General features: G+C 40.2%; 2 protein-coding genes across 2 annotated transcripts; both read left to right on the top strand.

Annotated features, from left to right (window-relative positions):
• Positions 1–266: 266 nt before the first annotated feature.
• LOC135162179 (uncharacterized) lies at positions 267–1972 on the top strand. The gene is made up of 3 exons (XM_064120366.1): positions 267–402; positions 637–1004; positions 1400–1972. The coding sequence occupies exons 2-3, from the start codon at positions 980–982 to the stop codon at positions 1831–1833; spliced, it is 459 nt and encodes a 152-aa protein (XP_063976436.1). The 5' UTR covers positions 267–402; positions 637–979; the 3' UTR covers positions 1834–1972.
• Positions 1973–4108: 2136 nt separating this feature from the next.
• LOC135162630 (salivary plasminogen activator beta-like) lies at positions 4109–14691 on the top strand. Its single transcript, XM_064121280.1, has 8 exons — positions 4109–4267; positions 4508–4839; positions 4974–5219; positions 5426–5561; positions 6329–6744; positions 7069–7314; positions 7405–7579; positions 14375–14691. Exons 1-7 carry the CDS (start codon positions 4210–4212, stop codon positions 7552–7554), a joined length of 1584 nt encoding a protein of 527 aa, XP_063977350.1. The 5' UTR covers positions 4109–4209; the 3' UTR covers positions 7555–7579; positions 14375–14691.
• Positions 14692–18173: the final 3482 nt, after the last annotated feature.

Raw genomic sequence — 18173 nt, forward strand, 5'->3', positions numbered from 1 at the left:
AGAATACCATTTTCCGCACAGGACTAATTGATTAATTACGCGTACAGGATTAATCGATTAATTACGTAGCTTTTACGGAATCAGTTCAGTGATTGATTTCTTAATAAAATTCTGCCCTCGAAGATACGCAGTAATTGAGAATTTGTCGTCCAACTCACCTTGAAACATAAACGTAAAATTTATTGTTGATGATAACAATGATGATCGGAGACTGGTTTTGTAGTGGTGAACACTTCAGTCTATCGCCGCCGGCGTTAGTAGTTACAATGAGTTTTTGCATATCACCAATTATTTTTTCCCTCATCCTCCAGGTAAGACCGAAGAATTATCGCAATTGCTCCTAATTAATTTGTTTTTTTTCGGTGTTCCGGTGTGGAGATGAGGAAGGCGAGGACTTTTTCGGTGAGAATTCGATATTGTATGCGATTAGGACTCAGTAATTCTGATGTCTAAAATCTCGCAATATTTTTTAAATATTGAAGAAATCCCGATCTGTAATTAATTTCGTAAATAATTAATTGATGATTAGATTGAAAATTGATGAGGGTCAATAACTAATTTCCATGTTAGTTCAATTAAGTTACAGAAGAGTGATCCATTGATCAATTGACAATTCATTCTAATTTATTTTTCCAGTTGAGGAAACAATTTCTCTGGGTAATAATTGTCTAGACGTAGAATGATAATTTTAAAATAGTCGTTGAGACAATTTTTAATCTCCCCTCGGGTTAAAAACTCTCTGCACAACATGACAAGTTGAAAATGTCAAAGCGCTCGACTCCACTTGTGCCCTGACCCAAATGAATCGACTCGCACGGAGCGATTTTCTCCTGTCGTCAGTCGGGACGTTATAAGAGGTCTCATAATAGCAAAGGAGGAGAAAACCTTGATCGTGTACTCTCAAACTATCCCACGACATTATTTCCAAGGAGAGACGGAGCTTCGAAGACATGGTACTCATGAGTACTTGAGGACATCAATGTTAACTGGACTCGTTCAAGAAGGTGAATTGTCCGTAATTTGAATAAATGAATTGGAATCAGGATTGAGATTAATTTAATGAGCAGTTGGTAATTAATTAATTCGAGTTGTCTCGAATGAATAGTGACTATTTTATTGAATGGAATTTTCCGAGGCTAGAGCTTCAATATTTAATGGTAAAAATTCTTCAATCAATTTATATTAACTGGGACTCGTAGAAACTAATAATAATTTATTTAATTTCTGGAGAGCCAACAAAATCATTTTTTCATCAACTGCTACAGAAGCACCAACTGAACTGGCGAAACGGAGCAACTAGAATTATTCATTAAAAATAATCCACTCCACATGGAAATTATTGTGAGAAGGGGTTGAAGGCCAACGAAGTTAATTCGAAATGAAAGTTTCTGGGTTTCAGCAACGATCCAGATCCGGTGGCACGACACCAGGAAGCCACGCGAGAGACGAAAATTACTGGTATATAACAACCATTCGATATATCCGAAGGTTGTACTTGAAGATGGTAGAAGAAGGAGAAGAAGAACACTCGGTTGTATTCGTTTTACTGGGCCTCTCCACCGAACCCGAGTCAGGTCAAAGGGCGATAGCGGTACTGGCACTGATACTGCGAGGAATGGCAGAAGGTGGAGGGAGAGGGTAACCTCTCTCATCCATGACTCGTCCTTTACACGCCACCTCCTGATGCTTCCTAGTCTCTTCTATTCCAGTTACAAACGGGTTCAAATATCAAATGGACATTTTTTACAAGCCTCCTATTTATTGATTCTTAACGAAATATATTGCAAGTTCTCGCGAGAATTCGCAACTGGCCATCCTAAGGCCTTCAGCTGATAAGTCTCTTGTTTTTATGATTGATAAAATTTAGCTGTCCATAATGCAATTAATAGATCAATCAAGTTCGACTACATTATGCCCACAAATTGTGCCTTAATTTCATAATTAATTCATTTCTCATAATCAATCCGTCATATAAAATATAATAAACGTAATACATGTATATTATATATTATATATATTGAATAATGTACTTGTTCTCGTGGCACCAACAACTCTCCCCCCTCCCCATCCACCCAAATAAAAAATCACCCCAAATGAATTTCCGAGAAAATCACATCTACCCCATCAAACATCATTACATTACTTCTTACGTCCAGTCGTCCTATCCTTTAATGCGATTTTTTGGTATGTATTTGATGGGCATATGTATACCATCACTGGAATTTGAAGAAGGGAAGCGAGAATGATGATGAGGTCGATTCCAAGGTGTACGTACAGCGATTCAGTGTTGCTCTGTACTTATTAATGAGGCAGTCCAGCCACGAATGAAGCGATGCAGTGGGGGAGTCCAGGGGGTGAGGTAGGGGAATATGGGTTTGAGTGCGTGCAAGGCTCTGTTTCTTGCTCATACCCACTATTTCTCTCTTTCTCTCTCTCTCCCTCGCTCACCCCGTCCTCCGTAAAACCGCGATTTCGACAAGACGTCCGCAAGAAATGTGAATTACCCAGCGGTTGAGCGCTGGAGGATGGGCAGGGGGAGGGGGAGAGGGATAACCAGTGCTCCTGAGGTACGAAAAATATATCTACCTCTCCGTGTCTTCGCTCGAATTATTTTTCAATTTTCTGAGACCGGTTGTGTCCAGTTGCGATCGGAGCTCCGGTAGTTTTTTTGGAGAATCGCGAATGGCGGAGAAAAATTTTCGTGAAAAATTCCTGCTGGAGCAGAGGAAAAATTACGATTATAATCCGATCTGGGGGACATTTCTAGGAATGTCCAGGTAATTAAAAAAATTGTACTGATATAAGAAAAAAATGAGTGAATTAATGAGAGCAATGGAGCATGAAAATTTGATTTTAAAAGATTAATTCAGAATTATAATGACAATAATAAATGGGTAAGAAGGATAAATCAATTTTCAGTACAATATCCATTCGATTGTTTATGGACACATGGTATTTTCAATAAATTCAATTTCGCTCCCCCCACTTCACAGACAATTCAATTTCCAACGAAAATAAAAAATTCCTCTCTCAATTGTCCTCAACTCCCCATAATTCTCATAACTATCACTAGACCAATTCGATTCCCCCACGGAATTTAATGAAGGTAAGTCACGATATTAAATCGAGAGCGTAAATAAACTGCCCCGAGTGAATGTGGGGTAAAACTCACGGGTAAAGTACAATGGTCCAGGCGATAGATCTTCCATCGTGTCTTGTTATTACGGTGTAAACGAGGCATCTCCTGGGAGAGTAGCGGCTCATCGTGTACGAAAACTAGGTTCCATCGAAGTAGGTAAACTACAAATACCTCTCATCCTCCTCTCGCCGCCGCCCCCCCCCCGCCCCCTTTGTGCATTAATTCGAATTACCTATAACTCTTGCAGCTATTTGTTAATACACACTTGGTACTGTTCTTCAGTGCTGTGTTTAGCATTTTCTCGTTATACGTATTTTTCATTCATCGATTATTTTTACCCCTTTGTTGGGTAGCTTTCGCCGGTAATGGCGGCTCACGGATTAACTGTTTCACTTGTCGCTTGCGGCATTCGTGTTGTGCGTGCGATGTTCGTGACGATTTGTGGGGATTTTATACGGGAATTTCAGTGGCTAATTATTCGAGGATAGGTCATGAGGATTTTTGCAAATTTTTAAGCCGAGAAAATTGGAAATATTGGAATATTGGAATATTGTCGTTGACACGCGGAGGGAACGACACGGATAGAAAAAATGTACCAAAAAGTGCAGAATTTAAAACAATTTTATAAAGAAAATCACAACAAATAAGTTGTATAAGGAATAAATCAAAATAATTATATATTTTTTGAGTATTAATTTGGTCGATGTAAAATTTTTTTTATATTTTTGGAAAATATAAATTTTTCTGAAGAAATAATTTGTATGCGTCAATTTTTTTAAGGTAAATGTGCCTTTTTCTTTGTTTGTAAATGAACTTTTCGAAGCGATTAATTCGATTTTTCAAGAGTCTGGAATATTTATGAATAATTCCTCATCTGCGGACGCACATGCACTGATATTATGTTTCCATTTTCAAGCGCTCGTTATCGCGCACCACAAAAAAATGACCCTCTTGCGTGAGCTTGATCTCGTTTTGCTTTCCGAGAATTCTCAGGAAAATATTACTGATATCAGTAGTTCATAAAAGACCAGTCGAAGTGTCTGCACGTGTAGTTTTGTTAGCCATTAAAAATGTTGGGATTTTTAAAGCTCGAGTTGTGTCTGATCGGGCTGGCGATTTTCTGTGAAGGTGAATACACTCTTGTCATTCCAATTATAAACAAATGATGCCCTAATTACTTTAGAGCCAAGACCCCCTCATAAGGAAGTCTAGTTCACCAGTGACCGCGATTTTCTGGATAATTTTCCTCTCTTTGAATGAATAAATATTAAAAGCAACAATTAACGTGAACATTAAAAAATTCTTTTTTATTTGGACGAGGAAGACAATCTCTAATTAAATTCTAATACGATTTTTCTCACCGCGCAGCAAAATCTGTCCCCCAAGTGACGGATCCTCTGCCGACAGCTCCTGCACGAGTAGACGCCGCACGGGGAGAGTTTCCCTACGTCGTATCGCTCCGCAGAAACGGCGGTCACTTCTGTGGTGGTGCAATTATCGGGTCTAAACACATATTAACCGCTGCACATTGTTTCATCGGAAGAGTCGATTCACCTTACACACAGGGCCTGACTATTGCCACTGGTGCGGTGAAGAGACAGAACGATGGCGACCTGTATTTGGCGAAAAAGGTTGTGCCGCACAGTGGATTTTCCAGGGGGCCCGACACCAGGTGGAAGCATGATATTGCTGTCATCACGGTGAGCCCTCCAGAAAAACTATTTTTTTTAAATTTTGGATTGAAAAATGTTAATTTTTTTAACGATTTTTCAGTCACTGAAATTTTTGGGTAAAAATATAAAAAAATAGGCTGAGGGTGTGCTGCTCATTTCAGTTGATAAATCCAATCGTAATGAGCGAAAATGTGAGGACCTTAGGGCTCCCGACGGCTCCGACCGCCGGTGGAGTGGTTGCTGTCCTCAGTGGCTGGGGATCTGCAACGAAATTCGGACCGGAAGCCGATCACCTCCAGAAAAGAAATGTCACAGTCCTGACTAACGATGAGTGCAACAAGAAGGACGCGAGTATTTTGGAAACTCAGATGTGTGGGTTTGATGGGAGAGGAACAGGATTTTGCAACGTAAATATAAATATATAAAATAATGCAAATATAATGTTGTAGAGATTTTCTTGGAAAAAATCTCAAGTAAAAATATCTTGAAACATGAAATTGCAGAAAATCATAGAGTAAAAAAATTGCCATTTTTCGTTCCGTGTGGAATTGAAATGGAAAATTTGTAAATAATTTTTCGCTGTAGGAGTCTCATTATATATTTTATATTCCAGGGAGACAGTGGTAGCCCTTTAGTCTACAATAACCAAGTCGTGGGGATAGTTTCCTTCGCCATTTCCTGCGGCATTGGATATCCAGACACTTACACTCGAGTGCACAAGTATTTAGACTTCGTCAAAGAGAATTCAAGTTAAAAGAATTGAGTTCATGAAAAATTCAATGTTCTCTTAAATAATACTTGCGTAAAATGTTCGAAAATTCGTGAGAATTAACAATTAATGTAATGAGAAATAAATGAACCAGTTGACGAATTAATAAATTTATAAAGAATAAAAATTCTAGGCCGACGATTTTGAACACTATATTTAAAAAATTTTCAATTGGTCCGATTAAATACAAAGAAGTGTTTTGTGAACGCTGTTCTTTTCGAAAAGTCCGGAGCGTCCTTCTTGACACCTGGCCAGAAGTCGGCCAATCCTGTCTGGATGCCCCGGGTTGGAACGTGAAATGACTTCCGCGATCAAATTTACGCCGAAAAACCAGCCCGAATGGATCTTTTTGGGTGCCACAGCTCCTGATATGTCGCCTGTTATCTGCTCTCGCTTGCTCCTCATACCGAGAATCGTTGATATCACATGACATGTGCGGAAATGAATTTTCGAATTGGGTCATGGCTGGCGAATATAAGAGTCCGATGCTGAGTATTCTCCGCAGTTGGACTTGTTTTCGAAGAAATGTTGGAAGTTTTCGGCAAATTTTTCCTCACTTCCGTGTTGTTGTCATCAGTAAAAGCAGGTACACAACACCTAAAAAAGCTCTGAGCTTCAACAGCTTCGGACCTTAGTCCCGCAAGCTCTAAGTTCAAATAAAATTCACAGACATTCAGATTTCTCCCAATTCAAAACAAAAATCATTAAAAAATTTCCTCTTTAGGATTTCTTACTCGAAAAAAAACTGAAATCCAACAAAACAAAAATGTCTAATTACAAAACTTCAGAACTTCGTGAGACCGCAATTTTTTACATCGCTTCTATTATTGTCATCATCCTCGTCAGACAGTGATCGTCAACAAAGGATTCTTGGAGGCATTACCGCGTCCCCCGGTGCTTTTCCATACACAGTCTCCCTCGTCCTCAAAAGCTATCATCATGTGTGCAGTGGTACCATCATCACCAACCGGCACATCCTCACAGCGGCCCACTGCTTCGTCGGCATGAGCAAGCCGCCCTACACCGATGGCTTAACAGTGCTCACTGGTGCAACTCATAGGCGCCACGATGGTCAGCATCATCCTGTACTGAAAGTCACACCTCACGGGGGATTCAAATTTGGGCGCAAGGACAGATGGCGCAATGACATTGCTGTTGTTACCGTGAGTTGAGGCAACATATGCCTATGAACATTCCGATCGTCAATTTGACGTTAATGAGTCGCATCGAGAGTCATTAGACTGATAATTATAGAACTATCTCGCTAATGACGAATTTCTGAAGAACCTTGGTGATCATCGGAAGCTTTCGTGATCATTCATTGGTCGTTCGAAGGATTTTTTCAATTTTGAAATCATTGCCCGAGGTAGAGAGCCGATTGCGCAGTTTTTCCTCAAATTTTCGTTTGTTTAATTCTAATAATCAATATAAAAAATCGATTTATCCAACAACTGTGAGATTTACATTTGTAAATCCATTGACTTCAGCTAGCGGATACGATAAAGTCCTCGAAACTTCAATCGCCAGTTGCGTTGCCAACATATCGAACCCCCGGAAACGTGATCGGTAAATTGTCGGGCTGGGGATTCCCCGGAATGAATACATGGATTATGGATGTGCTGCAATACAGAATGGTCAAGATACTCAGTAATGAGGAGTGTCTTACCCTGAACAGTGGTATCGGTGAGAAGCAACTCTGTGGATTCAACGGCCACGGCACAGGTTTTTGCGAGGTAAGATGTTCGCAAATATTCAGTTAACAATTTTGCCCATCTTCCGCCACAACGACCACATGTGTTCTAATAATTTTTCTGACCCCCCAGGGAGACAGTGGGGGTCCTCTGGTCTACAACAACACAGTAGTTGGCATCGTATCCTTCTCCGTAGCCTGCGGCATGGGAGCACCTGATGTCTACACCCGAGTCGACAGCTATCTGGATTTCATAAAAACTGTAACATCATCCAAAAATTGATTAATGACAGTTCGTCATGAAACAGGTATGATGATTAATTACTCAAACCTTCAGTGATTAAAAATACCCCAATCTTCCATATTATCCGGGCTTTATTTATCGTATTCCTCACCCTTCTACCCCCAATTCTCTCAACGCACATCCCCCTAAAAATTCCCATCAAGCGCCTTCGACCGTTCGTTGGTACTCCTCCCGTAACGAGGATCGTGATCGCCTGTCTGTCCATCCTCTCGCGAGTGTTCCATGAAAAGAAGAAAGAGCGTCATAAAGACACTCGACGGGAGTGAGTGAGAGCCCTAAAATTATTGAAGAATAAAAGACCTCGAACGTTGGAAAAAAAAAAAAAAACACGAAAAAATAAACGAGGTAGTGGACCACGTTGGGGTCGTGACCCGTAGCCCGAAGGCCCGAGCACGGTGAAAGGCCCAGCGGCAATTCCTATGTTAGGGCCTCAAGGGCCTCCCCTCCCCGGGAATCCCATCAGGCACACCCGCGCCAACGTTCAAGGGAGACAGAGAGAGAGAGGGAGAAAGAGATGCCTCGAGCGCCATTACAGAGCACTCACAAAGTGGCAATCGCGTGGAGGCATGCGCACAACGAGTGGGGATAAGGATTATTGCGCAAGGCCCAAGTGGGGCCCACCCTTGGGCCCTCCCTGGTTCAACTCGTTGCTGAGAATGCCCAATGGGCAAACTCTCGACGTTTCTCTCTGATCTGTGAGCGCGCGCATCCCTCAAGGAACATTGAGGGACCCGTCTGGCCCTCGGCTGTGGGCCCCTTGTCTCTTTCTCCTGCCCGCGGTCTGTTTTTCTTCCTCTCTGCCACTGGAGCCCCCTCCGTCCCCTCTCTCGCTCTTCTTGAATGCGTCGTGCTTGCCCTTCCGCGAGTGTATGACCGCGGGCTATTGCAATATGAACACCGGCGTTATAGGGCCCCGGCGCTACGTTCTACGTAGCTGATCAAAACGATAATTGGACAGATTACCCAGACCCTCTCTCTTCATCTTTATTATTTCTGTCTTTTTCGCTTTATCGGAGCCTCATCACGTTGCAGTCATGTACAATGTTATTGTATTATAGCGTGTGATAACAAAGAACAATTCTTTTATCATCAATAGGAATGGGCCTGAAAAATTGATTTTCAAAGTCAAACGTCGATTAACTCTTATTTGCATTTACACACCTGGCAGTATTTCGTGTGTATTTTTTTATTCAAATATTTAATATAGTACTGTGGGCCCAATCAGGCCCCAGCTTCTATTATTCCACTGGCTTCGATAGATCGCACGGGAATACGGGAGTAATAATGGCGATTCGTTACGCATTTCTGGTGGCGGGTTGAACGATTTTTGCATGTTTTGAATTTATCAATGGCTACGTCCGGGATATGGGACCCATCGTTAACGACCGCGGGAGAATACAGCGTCATTATTATCGGTGGTTTGGTAATTGATAATTATCGCGGTTAAGTGCATCAGCGGAGGTAATGCCGAGGATGAAAAATCGTGGGCATTTTGCAGATCTTGTTTTTCCTTTCTTTCCGAACGTTTTATGTAACGCGGACAACAAAGAGATTTTTCAGACGATATTTCAGGGCCTTATGCACAGGCGAAATAGCGAATGAAAAACCGGAAATTTTTTGCTACTTTTTAAATGCTCGATCCGTCAATCCCTCAGCGAAGAGATCATAGTGGGAATTTCAATCCGCCATTTTGAGTTCAAGCACAACATCAAGATGGAGACTGAGAGTGGCGGGAGTTTTAAAAACCGAACATTTTCTCCTAAAAATATTGAGTATTCAGTATTCAATTTATTTCCTTTGATGTTACAAACGTTTTTCTTTGTTTTACATCGGCTTTTGCCGCCACAATTACAACAAATGACGAAGATTGTTGACAATTTAGCCGTTACATATTCCCTGTGACAAAAGTGTCAACAAAGAGCCCAACCAGCACACGGTGAATATTTTTTTACACGACAACTGTCAGCATAATTTACTACCGAATCAGTACCTAGGGGCCACTGGCGATTACCTCCCTGCAGGCCTGTACAGCCTCCTCCGTCGGGCTTTCGTGCGCAATCGCGAAAAGCGGAACGAGATCCAGGCAGGCGATGCCCGGAACGGGTGGTAGTTGCACGGGGCCTAGTGGCAAAAGACCGAGAGATACTGATTTAAAGAATTCACTCGCTGAGAGAGATGAAACGAGGTGGGACGCCTCAGGAGAGATACCTCAACGAAGCCAATCGCCGATGAGACCCCGCGGGGCTCTGTGGGAAAATGATCTTGGAACGAAAGAAGGCTAGGCGCAGTGGTAAAAAGCGTAAAACTGGCGATTAACCGGCGGCTTCGCGCGCATGCCCTTGCTTCTGCTGTATGGCCTAAGCGGCATCGCGCGAGAGTTTACTATTTCTTTTATCTCTCTTTTCCTTTTTCTCTCATTCTTCTATCCTTGGATTCGTGATTCGACGCTGGATATACCACTGTTTTCAACTGCTCCACAGTGTGATGTCTACTTGCAACATTCAACGGGGGAAGGGGGGGTATGAGTGGGGTCACGCCGGAAGCGTCGTGAATTATCAAAAGGGGTGAGGGGGAGAGGGGAGGGAAAGAAGGGTTATTAATCGAAATCGAATCGGCGATTATTCGTGACGGTTCACGCCCACTATTGGCCATTCAATTTATTTGGAATGCCTCTTTACAATTGTGAGAAAGAAAATTTTCCTTCACTGCGAGCATCTGTTGGGTGAAAATTTTTCAAATTTATCAATTAATTTACATAATATTATGTTTAAATTATTGTGAGTTATAGCTCAATAGTTGACACCTTCAGATATTTGGTCTGATGGTACCATCCTCAGTGTCGTTGGATTTTTTATGTTGAAGCCGAATTGATAAATTATTTGTTGGGAAAATCCGAAATGTCCTGTGTTTATCCCCTTTGACAATTTTTTTTACAGTAGAGTGAAATTTATTACCCCGGCAATAAAATCATTTCGCTCACGAAAATCCGTAACAAATTCATCGGGTTACCTTTACTCACGTGCCCCACGTTCTCACAATTTTTTTATCCCTTTCATCCGGAATTGTTTCTCCTTTGTCAAATTGGACACAGTAATTCGTGCCCCCCGGGAGGTGATTTTACCAGTGTTCAATCATGACAATTCAATTCTTTGAAATCACGGTCATGTAGAAAATCGTCGATAAATTAAAACAACGCAGGAGAAACGGATCCTTATTAGCCAGACATGAGTTCAATCGGCCATGCGTAACGTATTCACTGTTCAGTATCGTATTTCAAAATGTTGTACATGGGTAGTCGATGTACTCAGAACTCCGGTGAACGGCGGGGCGGGGGAGAGGGGGGGGGTCAGTTTTGTATGTAAGGTATGAGTAGTTTCAATTGCCCTGAGGACGACGACCCTTGTTTGCATCGTGGGGAGGCTGGATAATTCGTGCTAATTAACACCAACGGCAGGTGAGTTAGCTCGGAGGAAAAAAATGAAAAATTTTTGCTGCAATTTTCCACGGGAATTTGTGAGTTTCCGGCGACGTAATGTTGCGGATTAACGTATGGAGGAACGGGTGATGTTGTTTCACAGATGAGAAAATTTTTTTTTGTTGTTCCATTGGAATGTGAAGATACGGGTTTTTTTTTCGTGTGTTAAAAGAATTAAAAAAGAGTACGTTTTCGTATTAATTGATTAATTAATAAATTTTTTGAGTATTCAAGGAAATTGTCTATTCAAATTTTGACATTTTTTTCTCAAATTTATTTGGAGAATAACTGACACCATAAATTCATAACAGAAATAAGGGAAAGATGACATAATCGTTGCATTATAAATAATTATGGAAGCGATGTGAAAATAATTAATCAAAGGAATTATTGGATATTAATTATGTTTTAGTAGATAATTATATCCAAGTGTGAGACAAGCGAACAAATCAATCGAATGAATTATCACGTGAAAATTAATTAATGTACAGATAAATTATTTATAGACTAATTGGCGGTGGCACACATGAGCATTTATTTATTTTTTTTATTCAGCCTCTCACAGTGGTCATCACGTTCACACGTCGGGATAACAAATTATTCTAGGGTATCACTAAAGTTGAATTGGGGCCCCTTCGGGGTGTGAATTTTCGGGTTTCTGAGGGGAGAGAATTGGGTCCTACTTGGGGGGAATTGACTTCACGGGGTCCGATGATGATGGCCGTCGGGGGGGAAGGGGTTGAGGACCGGCCTGCAGATTCTTCAGGAGCGTATGGGAATCGATACATCATGGGCGCGCTGCGGGGGTCCTTAACTCCGATACCAATCGTCTTCAAGTTTCTTCAGCAATGCCGCCTTCATTAAATTCACATGGAGCATTTTAACATTTATTCATTCGGGAGAACGAAGAGCGAAGATAAAACACTTCGACAATTTGTTGTTTTTAATATTGCAATTAAATATTTTGATTGGAGTATTTAATTTAATGGGTGGCTGGTCTCGATCAAAGGAATTTTAGATTTTCGGGGAAAATTAAAAAAAAATTTTCTTCTCATGTTTTTTTCTCTTTTTTTTATCTCTGAACGCTCAAAATAAATTTTTGTCAAAAACAAATTCATCTCAGAAGAAGTAGAGGATGTTTTTGAAGTTTTAAATTGAGATTTTTCCACGTCTCAACCTCAAAATCTCATCAATTTTAAAAAACTTGAGTCACGTTTCCCAAAACACTTGGGTTTGAAAAATTCATCACCAGAAAGATTTCGAAAATTTAATAGACTACTAAAAGGTTTGGATGAATTCCCAGACCCTTTCATTCCCACCATATCCCCCGAATTATCTTGAGAAAAATAGTTTCACTCATTTCGACATTAATGAGGTCCACAAATTTACCCAGTCAATCTCAATTCACCTCAATCGCTTAAATATCAATCTTCATTCAACCTAAAAATTCCCTCCCAACGGATCAAAAATTTCTCATCAATAACTTATCTCTGATGCCCATGAGGCCACCGGCGGGCCCCATCGAGCTAATTGATCGCCTGCAATTCGAAATGCAAAAGCGTCTCCCTCACTCGCCATCGTTACTTGTATAACGAACAATAAAACCTGGGTAGGTCGCGTAATGACCCACGTCTCACTGGTACGTCAGCCGATGGAAGAGTAACGAGAGATGTTAGAGACTATGTAGTTTAGTTTCTCCAACGGTAGGGGACTTTTTTGCATACCCAACTACTCGGTGCCCATCGTCATCCACGTGATGATTATTAAATGAACGACCGGTTGTGCCATAAAATATGCAAATAATTTTTACACTCTATTCTTCATTTTGTTATTTCAAAATAAATCATGGATAAATGGCGAGTGGTTAGCCACTAGAAAAAGTACTGAATGCTCAGTGTGAGGGGCCAATTAATTTGTAGACAATGGACACCGATGTCCGGTTGCAAAAATCCATGAGTCTTTTAACTTTCCCATATAGTCTAGTGAGTAGGATGTCTTGGTATTCTCTCAACTGGAGATTCCCAAAACTCCTGAATTAAGACTCCCTCATCTCAATTAACATTTTATTAATTCAAAAAAGAGATGATGGATGTCAATAGATTTTTCCGTATTGCCTTCATCACCACTCTTAAATTTCCGACGTAATCTAGCGACAGGAGGATTCCCAAGGATCCTAAAAATAGTATTAATTAATTTATAACTTTGTGAATTTCCAGTATCAACGATCGCATAAAATTCCCAATTTGAAAAGCGATAAAATAATAAAAAGATTAATCTCACCGAGGCTCATATCACCCACTACACATCGTTACCCGAATTCTCGTTGCTGTTCCCTCCGAGACACGTGTATTAATTTCTCGGACGGCTCGTAAAGCTTCGCTTTACGATTCTAGTGTAGATACAAGGGAGTCAGCAGAAGTGAAGAGGGATAAAGGAGGAGAAGGGATTCTTTAACCAGTGGGATATGCAGTAGGGTTTTTCATGAGGCCTATACTCCTGACTAGACAGGTACACCGCGCCTTGCGATGAGAAGGAGCACCGAGTATCTCCCGTGTTAGCAAGAGAAATACACGGGTGGATTGCTGCGGTTGGTGAGCGAGATGGTCGACTCACCCGAAGATAAATCGTACCAGCAGGACGAGAAGTGCAAGAAGAAGAAGACGAGAGATGCCCGAAGAGGCCAAGGCCTCTTTTCCACCCATCGTTTTAAACTTTATTCTCGTTTCCGTGGCTCGCCTCGTTATGATAACCCCACGGGATGCCGAAAATGTCGAGCTAAAAAAATGCCAAGATCCTTTAATTAGACCCTTAATTATATGAATAAAAAAAGACGGGGCATCACGCTGGGGCAAGTAATTACCCGACGTTATTGGGGTGGGATTCACGTACATGTGTGATTGATTTTCTTTCACACGCATCTGGTAAAAACAAAGGAGCTCTTGAAAATTAATAATTGTCAATAATAACCTTTTAGAAATCGACTACTTGGAGTTATTTATATTTTTAAAAAATCTCCGTCAATTTTCTCCAGTGCCCTTTCCCCGCTCATTGCATGATGAAAATTGTACGAAATCAATCAATAATTTTCCACGATCCCCGACCGAATGACCCCCGTCTCAATCTCTATTATTTCCAAATGCCACTGAATAATGTTCACCGAATGGAATTCTAACGGTACCCTCCATCATTGAATTCCGAAAATAAAAAAAAAACAGTCAACTTTTGTAATATTTCTCATCTCTACTACCCCCCCCACCCCCATCCCTATGTGAATATTGAACTAGGTTCACACAGTTGTCTCATACCGCTGATTAATTCAACCAGAAAATCTTGGGAATCCTCGCTGGCGGCTACGAGTGGGAGAGTCGATGGCGTGCCCTGGAGCACTGGAGCGATAGACGTACGAAATTCATTTCACTCAAGATGTTGGAACCAATGAGCGGTGCGTTGGCTAGTGCCACTGGAGTGTCCCGTTTCACAGATAACTCTGTGCCCAGGTTACATTTAAGTTTTACGATACCAATTATCCATTGCTCCTGTACTTACGAGAGAGGGCATTACTGCCTCAGGGGGGGAAGCAACATAATCTCACTTTTTATCGTCAATGTATTAGTGGATATTTATACATTCATTTTGCTTTATTTTACGCTTTATTTTTACTCCCTATACTCGGTTAGTGTACGCTACTCCTCTTTCAACTCCATCCTCTCGTTTTATTCTTATTTTTCACACTGAGGTTTACTGTGCATTGGTGGCTGGTGCCGTTAGCTCTCGAAGAGCCCACAATCTTCCACTTGAGGCATCAGTCCCATCGAAATTGAAACGAATGCTGTGCTGAGCATTACAATAAAATGCTACCACGTTCTGATGCTTTCGATCGACTTGGAAATATTAACGGTTCGATAAGAATCGAACATTATCGATGACTAATCGAAGCCAGCGATTTTTTCGATAGTTTCGAGGGTCGATCAATCGATTTATTGCGTCATCCGATATGAAACGCGTATTTTTACCACATGAAATGAAGAGAATCGTTCGATACGTGTGGAAAAGGGGCATTTTTCGCACTTGCGCTGGAAGACATAATTTACATAATTATTTTTAAAAAGGCTTTTATTGTTCCGGTCATGAGAAAAATCGATTATCAATTTTTTTTTTCACATATTGATGGTTCTTACTGCGCTAACAAAATCGTATATACATAAGAAATAATTATATGGTATGTAAAAATATCCCCCAGTCCTAATGAATGGTGAGGATGTCCTATTAATCGAGGTTACGTCTTTGGGGTTTGGAAAATGGAGGGAGAGAGGATTTAAATTGAGGTTAGAAACCCGATATTTCAGAGACGATGTTTGGGATGTTGTGGCGCACTTCCTGCTGTTTATTGGCTATTCAGGAGGGGGAGGGCTTTTTATTGCGGAGGTTTTATTAGCACGGTTTTATTGATTATCGCGGCTTCGGTGGGGATTAATTGATGTGATAATTGATTTTAGGGGGAATTAGGTATCACTTGATGGATTTATTGGTTTAATTGATTGTTACTTTACTTTACTTTAAATGCCTTCCTTTCCATGCCTCTAAATAAATATCAATTACAAGCAAATGATTGAGGGAGGAATTATAACTATTATTGATGCAAATTAGTTAATATCGCGCTAAGTAACTGTGGAGGGGAATTTTATGGGAGAAACGGAAGTCCTTTGTAAGCCAAAAGGGAAGCGAATGAATAATTATCAATCACTAATGATTTCTCCAGTACAATTTATTATCAACTTTGTTATTTGATCAGTTGAACTTTTCTTAAGACATTGGATAAAGTCCAAATCAGGACATTATCCAAGTAAAAAATATCTGTTGGTGTTTTTTTTTCTGTCAACGTCAAGTTGAATTTATTGGGACAAATTAATTCTCCCCATATCTACAATGTGGATCACGAGGGGAAAGTGTATTAGTCCCCCGTCGCGAAAAAAATGCCCGTTATATTACCAATTTCGAAAGAAAAGGGGGCACGTCTCGTATCCTCGGTGTCTGTGTCTATATTCAATGGTGAGAAGGGAAGGGCAGGGGAGGAGGGAATTAAGCGGTGTTGATCGGTATTATTTCGAAATAAAGATCGCAGGTCGTAACCCGTCGATTCACCGGCGTCGTGGATGGAAGGGGCTCGATAAAACCCAAGGCGAGTACTGTTGAAAAAAAAAAAGAGAATTATGAGGAACGACATAAAGGACAAAACTGCCCACATACTTGAGATGTCCGTCATTTATCCCACGCTCTCGCGCAGTTGAAAGCGTCAACTCCCGGATTTTTCAGGTATTAATCGATGCAGGGACTAATACAGATGAAAGAGAAGAACCGAAGTATTTTCCATCGATGGTTTTTTAAATGGAGAAATTATGCGACTTATTGGTATGTTAAACTGTTTAAACTGTTACGGCGGTGAGAAGCGTTTCATGAAAATAAAATGAAAATGGGATTTTAAATTGTTTTCAAGTGATTATTTACGATGATGGAGTGGGATTTTTTTTATTTGAATTTTGGAAAATTAACTGTATTGCGTATTCGGCGTTTTATTTCAGTAGTCGACACTTTTTATAAATATGGAATGTTAATATTGGAAAGCGATGGGCATAATTTCCATGAATATAATTTTCAAAGTTGAGTCGAATGCTTGAAGAAAGGAAAAAGTTTAATAAATTTTAATGGACAACGTTTAAATACTAATAAATTTAATTTTTTGAAAACCATAAAACTTGTGATATTCAAATTCTCTCTCACGTAAACAAAATTTCAAATATTTTTTTTCGTGTGTATTTATTGTGACTTAAAAAATGAACAATTTATACTTCTGCAATTTTTGCCGACAATTGCCCAACGATTTTTCATTTCGTCAGCCCGAGATGAATAAAAAAAATGTATCAGAAAAGAGATAAAATTGTATGAAGCAAAAGCCAGGCGAAAATGAATCAAAGAAGTTGAAGAGAAAGGTGAGGAGGGGGGTGGGAATCGAAACACGATCGCGTCTGCATTGAGACTCCATTTCGAGAATACCAGGAGAGTTGAACTGAGAAACCGGTATTTTCGTGCAACACCGGGCAAACGTTAAAGCGGCCCAATAATTAAGCACGATTGGACTCGTAAAAGTTTCGAGTCGGTGTGCGGGACTCTCAGATTCGTTTGGGTCAGAAAAAGAAGTAAAACATCCGAATGAATGGAAATAAAAAAATCATTGAGTTTAGTTTTTTTTTATCATCGATTTGAATAATCTTCATTTAAATCGAACGGCCGATCTATCAAATGAAAATTGAATCGAGTTATGTTAATTAAAATTCTGCATTAAAAAACGATCATTTGAGTGGATAAAATAATTTCGATTTTTATGCTGTAAATTTTCAAAAAGTAATTAGCACGACAATAATTAATTATTCCATTCACCATGAGCTCTTACCACCGATTAATTATTATTACTCAACAATGACAGTCTTAATTAATCCAACAATTACCTGACGCTACATATTTTAGTGAAATAAATCAATCCTTAATTATCGTTATCGATTAATTATACCGAATTGTTAAAGACTAATTACAGTTAATCTGACGAATTGATGAACTAAATGCAACTGAATTTTTGCGGTTGGGGATTTCATACTTTTTTATACTCATTTGACAATTTAAAAAATGCAATACCTCATTGGTGAGAATATCCCTCGAGAGCCCGAAAATGTATCTCTCGTTTGCGAATTCCACAGATCGTCTCAAGAGCCCTCCAATCTGATCTTTGTTTAACGATCGGCGTCGCAGACAGACACCCAAAATGTGAGGATAGCACAGGGGTAGGGGGCGAGAGAGAGATAGAATTCACTCCGATCGAGAAATCGTCGTGAATCCTTGGAATTCCATTCCCCTGACCAATTCTCAGTGCTCCCCTATTATTCGGAATGAAAAACTAATGGTCACTCTGTACCAGGTAATTATGAAATTATTTTGACAGGCATAACGAACCGAGAGAATCGTTTTTTAATCATCAATGGAGTACGCGAGAGACTGGTCGAGTGATTGAGTAATAGATTAATGTGTTTATTTGAATTTTTTTTCTCCATTGGCACTGCGAATTGACAGGTGG

The sequence above is a fragment of the Diachasmimorpha longicaudata genome, chromosome 5 (assembly GCF_034640455.1).
Source record: "Diachasmimorpha longicaudata isolate KC_UGA_2023 chromosome 5, iyDiaLong2, whole genome shotgun sequence".
Lineage (NCBI taxonomy): Eukaryota > Metazoa > Arthropoda > Insecta > Hymenoptera > Braconidae > Diachasmimorpha > Diachasmimorpha longicaudata.